Here is a 9,856-nt window from a genome sequence, read left to right as displayed (position 1 = left end):
AACATCAATATATATATACACTTCAAAACTTTTAATAGTGAGATTTTTTTCTCGTGTAACATTTGTATTCTATTACTCTATTTGATTTATTTTCGTTTTTCTCCTTTTAAGTAAAATTGTAAGATTTGACCTAGATCAATTAGATTCGATACTTAAATTTTATTATTTTGAGTAAGAGATCAAACACACCCCCTATATTTGAAGACAAGTAGTAAGATGAATATAAAATATATGATTTAATATATTAAAAATAGATAAGAAATTGAAAATATAATACTTAAAAAGGAGATCTTAATTATATCCGTCCATAGTTTAAGACGGTTACATAAATTAGTAAGAGGATATATTTTCATTAATTTCATAATTAATATACAAAATTATTCACCTTCTATAGGAGAAATTCATTTTTCATTGTTTCTATGGTATGGACTTCGTGTAGTCTATCCAGATAAAATTACCTAATTTAATGGTACTTCTAGAAAGACAAGTCGGGGAAGAGATTGGATCAAGTCTCGATATGACTAGTTGACTTTGATGGAAGATAGGCGATTGGATGCTTTGTGTCATATTCATGTGTATCAAAAATGTATGGCTCGAGCTTTCAACAAAAAAATGTCAAACCTCGCAATCTCCAAAGAGATGTGATATTAAAGAAGAACCGAGAGTTGATGGATCCGAGAGGCAAGTTTATGCCTCAATGGGAATGATACTTTGTTATTAAGATAATTTTTTCGAGAGGAGCAACTAAGTTGAATACACTTAACCAAAATAAATTTTGGTCTATATAAATTTGACACTCTTAAGAAATATTTTCTTGAATGCACTTAAAAGGAGATAAAAATGTGATAGATAAAATCCTTGTTACCTACTATCTCTGTCAAAGTTCAAAGTGATTTCTAGAAAGCATATGAAAATGGTATTTAGATGCGATCTGATGGCATCAAGGAGGACTTTCTTGCGTCCATTGGTGGTACCTGGAAATGTGAGCTTTTATGTAAGAAATCTAAACAATCTTCTTCTCTCCTAGACTCGCCTTCATTCTTATTCTCAAAACTAGACCTTGTTTAACTTTCTTATTTATTAGATACCCCGTGCCTCTCGCAAGCAAAGCGAGCGCTCTACCATGTTAGCCCAGGAAGAGAATCACTCACAAAACTTTGAAATTTTTTCTATAAAATCTTAAAAAACAATTACAAGAGTTGTTATTTCTCTCTTATTTTTCTTCTTCTAATGAGAGTGACATACACTTTATTTATACTAAAATAAAAAAAAAACTCTTAATTTTCTAATTTAATGAAATTTATTGAAAATATTCTATTTTCCTCATTATTACAAATATTTTGTTTTCTTCATCATTGCAAATCTGCCGTTTTCCTCATTAATGCAGATCTTCCATTTATTTGTAAACGTTGTAACAGCCAGGAGTAATACAACATTCTCTCCCTTAGTCCTAGCATGGTTCGAGATCACGAACACCGATCAGGTGTCGCATCATCACCAATTTTGATGTTGGCAAAGCATTCGTAAGTATGTCGGCCTTATGTTCATCCGTTCGAACAAACTCTACTTTGATTTGACTTCCTTCAACACACCCTCGAATGAAATGATATTTCGTGTCGATGTGTTTGCTACGACCATGAAAAACTGGGTTTTTCATGAGTGTAAGTGCAGACTTATTGTCAACGTAGAGCTTCACTGCCTTAGGTTTCGAACCACTTAGTTCAAACAACAATGATTTCAACCAAAGTGCTTGACACGCTGCCGCTGCTGCAGCCATGAACTCTGCTTCACATGAGGATAATGCCACTATTTTCTATTTCTGGGAGTTCCACGAAACAAGACTATCGTTAATGTAGAACGCCATGCCCCCCGTACTTTTCCGGTCATCTAGGTCACCTGCGAGATCACTATAAGAGTAACCCACTATTTCCTCGTCACCGCCTCCTTTTCGAAACACTAGACCTAAGTGTATAGTGCCTTAAAGGTATCGAAGCACCTGCTTCACTGCCTTGTGATGTATCTCAGTTGGCCTCTCCATGAATCTACTGACAACACCAACAACATAAGAAAGATCTAGCCTTGTATGAAGGAGATACCGCAGACAACCAATGACTCTTCGATATTCAGTTGCATCAATCGGTTGTCCTTCGGGATCCTTATAGAGTTGAGCCCTATGCTCCATTGGTGCCTTTTTTGAGTTACAATCAAGAATTCCAAATTAGTTCAGCACCTTTTTGGCATATGTTGTCTGCTTGATCGAGACACCTCCTTCGAACTGATCTACCTCGATTCCAAGGTAGTATGAAAGCAATTCGAGATCACTCATCTCAAACTCCCCCATTATCTGCTTCTTGAAAAGTTTAACACTCTTTGGATCTCCACCTGTTAAAATAAGATTATCCACGTAAATACCAACAAGTATTCGGGTATTAGCGTTGCCTCTTGTGTACAACGCTTGCTCTTGTGTACACTTTTCGAAGCCCATATTCTTCAAACTTTTGTCCAACGTTAGATTCCACGCACGAGGAGCTTGCCTTAGGCCATACAATGCCTTTTTTAATTTAAGCACCATATTCTCCTTACATGTTGCCTTGAATCCTTCCGGTTGAGTTACGTACACTTCCTCTTCCAGTTCTCCATTGAGAAAAGCTGACTTTACATCGAGATGATATATTTTCCAACCACAATTGGCTGCTTAGGCAAGAATGACTTGAATTGTGTCCATTCGAGCAACTGGAGCGAAGGTTTCTTCGAAGTCAATGCCTTGTCGTTGCATATATCCCTTTGCAACTAAACGAGCTTTGTGTTGGATCACCTCACTATCTGAGTTTTTCTTGAGCTTAAATACCCATTTTAGTCCAATTACCTCGTGTCCGACTGGCAATGGGCTGAGAGACTACGTCTCATTCTTCTCGATGGCTTCAATTTCTTTAGTCATTGCTTCTTCCCATTGTGGTTGTCCAGCTGCTTCATTGTAGCAAGAAGGTTCCTCCGTCTGTGCTAACATCAGGTCTTCAAAATCAAGTGTCACTCGAGGTGCTTCTTCCAAGATATCGATCATGTTCTTGTATCGAATAGGTCCTTCATCACTCCCAATGTGTCATCCTGACCATGGAGTGGGTAAACCATCGCCTTGGTCTATTTATTCAATTACTTGCTCGAGTTGTGGAGGATTCGAGACAGCCTCTTGGAACATTTCTGAAGTATATTGTCCTCTTGTCGATCCATTCTCAAATGGGATCGTTCGAATTCCAACATTCTCGTGATTAACCTCTTCGTAAACTTTGAAGGGTTGATCACTCTTTTCATTTTGCCAATATCATGTTGTACTTTCATCGAACACAACATCACGACTCACATGGATCTTGTCATTTTGTGGTTCGAGCAACCTGTGTGTCTTACTTCCTTCTTTGACACCTAAATAGACAAACGACTGACTTCTGTCGTCTAACATTTTTAGATGGGGAGTGGTCACCTTGGCATGCGCAGTACACCTAAAAACACGAAGGTGCGCTAGGTGTGGCTTCATTCCAGTCCACATCTCAAATAGAGTTTTGTCTCGAACAGCTTTGGTTGGAACCCGGTTGAGAAGATAGACTGCATGATGAACTGCCTCCCCCCAATACTTGCTCGGGACTACCATGCTTTTGAGCAACGACCTAGCCATGGCCATCACTGTTCGATTACGCCTCTCCACCACACCATTTTGTTGAGGAGAGTATGGTGTTGTGAATTGTCGCTCTATCCTTGCTTCTTCACACATCTCTCTAAATTCCCTTGAGAAGAATTCACATCCTCTATCTGAACGAAGGACTTTGATTCGAAGTCCGGTCACATTCTTGACCAATTGCTTCGTCTTCTTAAACGAAGAGCATGCTCCGTCCTTTGTTTTCAACATATGGAGCCACATCCACCTGGAATTATCATCAACAATCAGCATGAAGTATCGATTTTCTGCTGGGGTTGATGGCGTGATTGGCCCACATAAGTCAATGTGCAACAATTCGAGTGGCTTTTTCGCTCAAAACTTGGCTTCTAACGCAAACGGCTGTCACGTTTGTTTTGCAACTAGGCATGTTCGACAAAGTTGTTTTGGAGGAGAAATTTTTGGAACACTAGTAGCCATTCCCTTATTTATGAGGGACTTTAGTGCTTGGAAGTTAACATGACCGAGACGAGCGTGCCATAACCATGCTGGATCTTCAAGATTAGCTAAAAGGCAAACCGTTTTTGCTAATTTCAAGCAAATTTGATATAGTCGATCATGCGTTCGTCTCACTTTCATGATAAGGCATGAAGGGTTCTTAGCGAAAACTTCAAGCTCTTCTCCGTCCATCACCACCTTGTGACCTGTCTCGATAAGTTGCCCGAGACTCACTAGATTACTTTTTAAAGAAGGAATGAAAAAAACTCCCTCGAGAAGCCACTGATCGCCATTTTTACATTCGAACATGATAGAACCTTTACTACAAATTTGTACCGTGGAACCATCTCCGAACATCACCTTTCCAGTGACTGCCTCATCTAGTTCAAAGAACTTCTCTTTATCGCCAATCATGTGATTCCTAGCTCCATTGTCCAAGAATCAAGCATCTCTTGATGTCTCATCGTTCTTAGCTTCTAAAATTTCTGGAGTCAGCTTCATTTCATTCAGCATGACAACATTGATTGGAGGAATCTCCTCCGAGATTGCCATAAGTAATGCTGGTTCGACGTTGTCTGCGTGGGTAAGGTGTGATACCTCGTTCTTCTTTGCTCGACATTGTGTTGAGTAATGTCCCATCTCGTTGCAATTAAAACAACGAATGTGACTCTTGTCTCGAGGAGCTCCTCGACCACCTGAACCACCTTCTTTGTCTTTCCGAGACGGTGCTCCTCTGCCTCCTCTCCCTTGGCCTCTACCTCGGGTTCTACCTCCTTGACCACGGGTCCCACTATATGTGGAATCTTTTTTCCACTGGTTCAACGAGTCTTCCTCGTCCTTTTTCAATCGTGCCTTCCACTCCTCCTAAGTGAGTAGAACTTGTCCTTCGTTTCCTCCAAAGTTTGTGTTTTTCTTACGCGTATGCTCCTCGAAGACCTTCAGCCTTCCAACAGCTTCCTCAAATATTAACGTCTCGAGGTTGTAAAACTGCTCGTTGCCGGCTACCACACTAATAAACCTTTCTGGCACGGTGTCGAAGAGCTTCTTTACTATCGCAATATCATTTAATGTTTCTCCAAAGCTTGAGTACCTGACTGATATGGATGTGAGTCGACCATCATATTGATCGAGCGACTCATTGTCGTTCATATGCATCCTATCAAACTCACTCTTCAATGTCTACAATCGTGCATTCTTCACTCGGTCTGCGCCGACGAACCTCATCTTGAGACAATCCCACACTTCCTTCATCGTCTTCTTATTTGCCACCTGCATTAGAAGATCCTCCGGAAGTGCTTGTAGAATATGTGACCTCGCCTTCTTATCAAGTTGTACATCAATCCCTGTGCCTTCTACTGACTCGATTGCCTCCCATACTCCTTGGTCCTCCATCATAGCCTGTACACGAATCACCCAACTAATGTAGTTCGTGTGTGTTAGCTGTGGATAGTAGAATATGCCATTATTTTGCTGCACTCCTGATGATCCTACACCCTTCGACATTTGATCCCACCGGATGATTTTGGGCATTCACCTGATGCTCTGATACCAAATATTGGCCCAGGAAGAGAATCACTCACAAAACTTTGAAAAATTTCTATAAAATCTTAAAAAACAAGTACAAGAGTTGTTATTTCTCTCTTATTTTTCTTCCTCTAATGAGAGTAACATACACTTTATTTATATTAAAATAAATAAAAAACTCTTAATTTTCTAATTTAATGAAATTTATTGAAAATGTTCTATTTTCCTGATTATTGCAAATATTTTATTTTCTTCATCATTATAAATTTTCCGTTTTCCTCATTAATGCAGATCTTCCATTTATTTGTAAACGTTGTAACAGCCAGGAGTAATACAACATACCATATGAGCTACAACCCCATATTTATTGTTAAAGGTTTATTCAAAAAAATGATAATTTGAACCATGCTATTTCAGATTAGTAAAATGACTTGGCTAATTGGCATGCTCAAATCATTGAAGACTCCCGAGAGTCTGGGTACCTTCGGGGTTGATTTGTTGGACGAGATTGGAAAGCTTTGGAAAGCTCGTCTTGACCTGTGGTGGTTTGTTAGGATTTCTTTTCATGGGTACGGGCTCTTTCTATGAGGTTTCTATGTTATGTAGTTTGGTCTTTTCCTTCTTTGGAAACTTGTTTACGGGTTGGTAAGTTATGACCACTTTACCTTCATTTCTTTCATTCTCAATCATGTGGTCGAGATTGTTACCGATCATTAAAAGTGTTTTCATGTTTTGGAATATTTTTTATTGCAAATCCTACATAGTAACAATCATTTACACTTTCTAAATTCAAGTCGAATTTTCGTTGTTTGTAGGGTTGCGAATCGATTTGTTTTTTTCCATGGCTTTCCACATTTCTATAAAACCGCAAAATTTTTGTTTTCTCCTTGTTGATATTTTTCAGCCTTTTATCGGGCCTTTAGAGGTTTAAATCCATGCTGAAACGCTCGATAAACACTGCTATTAATTCTTGAAATACTAGATAAATGCTCAATTTCGTGAATATGTAGGTATGTTTTTGGGACATGGATAGCAAAATTTGATTGGCTAAAAAATCGTGATTAGCTTGAGTTATTCCGTTACATATTGGAGGGTTGTCTTCATTTCATTGAATTTGGCCATTGAGTCGATCAGTTAAATGTGTTGGAGTTTTTTAAGCTATTTTGATGCTTGTTAAACGTCCGATTATTAGATACTTCTTCTCGTAGACGTAATGACCGATCGTGGTCGAGGACTGCGATTGAGGGGGAGATAATGATTTTATAGAAATTATAGCCCGTGTATAATGCAATGCATATGCATGTACATGATTCCTAAGAAATGGACATTTCTTTTTTAATATATATGTTTTGAGAAAACTTAAGTTTATTATACAAGAGTTGGTACTGAAGTTTATTATACAAGAGTTGGTTGTCTTTTACAAGCACACATCTCTCATATTTATATTTAGAGAGAGATTAAGTAAGCAAGAAAAGAAGGGCATGTGAATTTAAGTCCTACTAGAGATTGTTCCGGTACTTGTTTCGTATTCTTGATTCTTCTTCGACGATACCAGTCATGTAATCTCTACGCATATTTGGGAATCTTATTCTCAATGCATTATTCCAATTTTTGTGGTAGATTGACGTATTTATGGCTAGCACATTTTCCATGTAGGGTGATATATTATCTCGATTGAATTGTAGGAGGTGGTCCATTCTAGGCCCATGATTATGATTATTAATTTATCATCCATTTAATAGGCAATTTTGTGTATTCGGTACGACGGGAGTAGGTCCTTAAAAAGAACATTGGCATCGACAGTTTCATTCTTTTGCATTGTGTGTTGACGCCCATACTTAGAATAATCTTCTACATTTTAATTAAAAAAATATCATGAATTAAGGTAGTTTGAATAATTTGTATCATTCCATTTACCTTCTTGTGTCCATATATAATTTGCATTTTGGGACTTCAAAAATTATAGGAAAAGTTCCTCGATGAGTTTAGAATTATTTCTAACATTTTGTTATATTAACTATAATTTTTGTTTTTGAATAATTTCAGATTGTGGTCATTCTCAATTTTCTCATTAACAAGTATCTCCTAAACAATTTCATAATCTACTTTCTAGTCATGTACTATCAATTGTTGAAACAAGATTTAATAACAGAATTAGGCATAGCCCACTTTGAGTTAGACTAGGAATTAATTTTATTTCAAATCATACTTGATTTAGGTTTCTTCAAAAAAAAAAAAAAAGATGACATAGACGTACAAGGATCGACACATTAACCTACCTTACTCCTTGCGGGGTTATCGAACGCCTGCCTAAACTTCTAGGCAAGAAATTCCTTAAATCATTGTTCTATAGTATGGACGTCATATAGTCTATCGAGATCGAATTACCTATTCTAAGAGTACTCCTCAAAAGACAAGTTGGGGAAGAAGACTAGATCAAGTTTTAGTATTACTAGTTGACTTTGATGGAAGACAGGCAGTTGGATGCTTTGTGTCATACTAATGTGTACCAAAACCGTATGGCACGAGCTTTAAAAAAAAGTCAAGCCTCATAGACACGTTGTATTGAAAAAATGAGCTATTAAATTGTGAAACACTTTAGGCACGTCTTTCAAAGTTTTGGAGACGTTGACACTTGGCCCAGGAGATTTGACCAGACAAAAATATTTTTCTAAATTCAAATTCTATTCCCATCAACTGTCCACTATTATCAGTTTGTTATTTGGTACACCACTTACAAATAACTATATATGCCTTGCTGATGTTTACTTAATTTGGAATGAAGCTTCCAGTTTAGTGTAGAACATTGTCAAGAAAATATAACTCAATTGAAATTGTGAGCAAGGGGACAAGGGGAAATAGTTTCTATAGTAAAATTGTTCAGGTTGATGATTGTTTAAACCCAATAATCTAACGTAATCTTACATGTCTAACTTAATTTAACTTACAATCTAATAATCTATCATAATCTAATTAACATACAATCCAATAATCTAATATCTAACCTAATCTAACCTACAATTCAATAATCTAATTTAATCTAACATGTAAAAATCTAATAACCTATCTGTCAAACTTCAATAATATATTTGTCAAAATTCGGATAATCCAATAATCCAAAGAAAACTAACATAATGATATAGAGAGTTTGATCGAAGAACGAAAATAAGAACACTAATCTTCCAAATTTTATTGAAGAACGAAATCAAATTACAAATATATAATATTAATAAACTTATTTGTTAGATTATTGAAAAGATAGAGAAAATTAAGAACTCACCCAATGAACAATGCGTCAGACGGTAGAAGATTGCAAGACGACAACGAAGCGTAGAATTGAAGAAACAAATCAGGAACATGCAAAATCAATTTCCGATCAATTAGAACGATATTGGAAATACTATTAGTTAGAACGGCATCGGAGAATTAAATTAACCTCTTGGGAATGACAGGGTAGCAAGGCGACAACGGAGTAGAACGACAGCCGAGAAGAAGAAAGAAGAATAAAAAAAAAAAGACGATCTCGGTTATTTGGTTGAATATCAATAACGACTCTATCGTGAGCCGTTATATATGCTCATTTAATGAAAATCAGTAATGGTTTTTCAAAGAACTGTTACAGATACTATATAAGTATCTATTACGACATTTGCATGGAAGCATTACACATATCTTTTTTCGGAAAATGAAACGACAAACGTGATATCTGTAACGGTTCTTTGAAAAAACGTTACAGATACTAAGTATCTGTAACTATAACGACATAGAACCGTTACAGATACCCTTTTTTCAAAAAAAAAATTTGACATACATGATATCTGTAATGCTTTTTTTTTTTAAATCGTTACAAATACTCTATTCGTATCCGTAACGACATTCACATTCAACCGTTATAGATACTATTTTCTTGGAAAATGAAACGACAGACATGATATTTATAATTGTTCTTTGAAATGCGGTTACAAATACTTAAACATTCACATATAACTGTTATTAACCGTTATTGATACCTTTCAGACGTGATATATGTAACGGTTATATAAAATAATTGTTACTGATATAATAAAAAATTAAATAAAAGAAATTTCAAATTTAATATATAATCAGTATTTAAAAAAATAAAAAAATATTTATATAATTGTAACCTTAATTAATTTTATGGAAAAAAATAAAATAAAATAATATAAT

The 9,856-nt window shown here is 36.2% G+C and overlaps 1 protein-coding gene across 1 annotated transcript; it reads right to left on the bottom strand.

Moving 5' to 3' along the window:
• Window positions 1-4,585: 4,585 nt before the first annotated feature.
• LOC124917063 lies at window positions 4,586-5,647 on the bottom strand. Its single transcript, XM_047457633.1, has 3 exons — window positions 5,364-5,647; window positions 5,081-5,300; window positions 4,586-5,008 (listed from the first exon to the last, which is right to left on the bottom strand). The coding sequence occupies exons 1-3, from the start codon at window positions 5,645-5,647 to the stop codon at window positions 4,586-4,588; spliced, it is 927 nt and encodes a 308-aa protein (XP_047313589.1).
• Window positions 5,648-9,856: the final 4,209 nt, after the last annotated feature.

This window comes from Impatiens glandulifera, unplaced genomic scaffold (genome assembly GCF_907164915.1).
Source record: "Impatiens glandulifera unplaced genomic scaffold, dImpGla2.1, whole genome shotgun sequence".
Lineage (NCBI taxonomy): Eukaryota > Viridiplantae > Streptophyta > Magnoliopsida > Ericales > Balsaminaceae > Impatiens > Impatiens glandulifera.
The sequence above is the reverse complement of the archived record's forward strand: the minus strand, read 5'-3'. Positions and strand labels throughout refer to the sequence as shown.

Bases quoted from the DNA above. Each gene is read 5' to 3' on its own strand.
- LOC124917063 (XM_047457633.1), bottom strand. From the start codon at position 5,647: ATGTCGAAGGGTGTAGGATCATCAGGAGTGCAGCAAAATAATGGCATA. The intron at 5,301-5,363 runs GTTCGTCGGCGC...TGAGTTTGATAG, and splicing joins TGGGATTGTCTCAAGATGAG to GATGCATATGAACGACAATG. The intron at 5,009-5,080 runs GTCTTCGAGGAG...CTACTCACTTAG, and splicing joins AAGCTGTTGGAAGGCTGAAG to GAGGAGTGGAAGGCACGATT.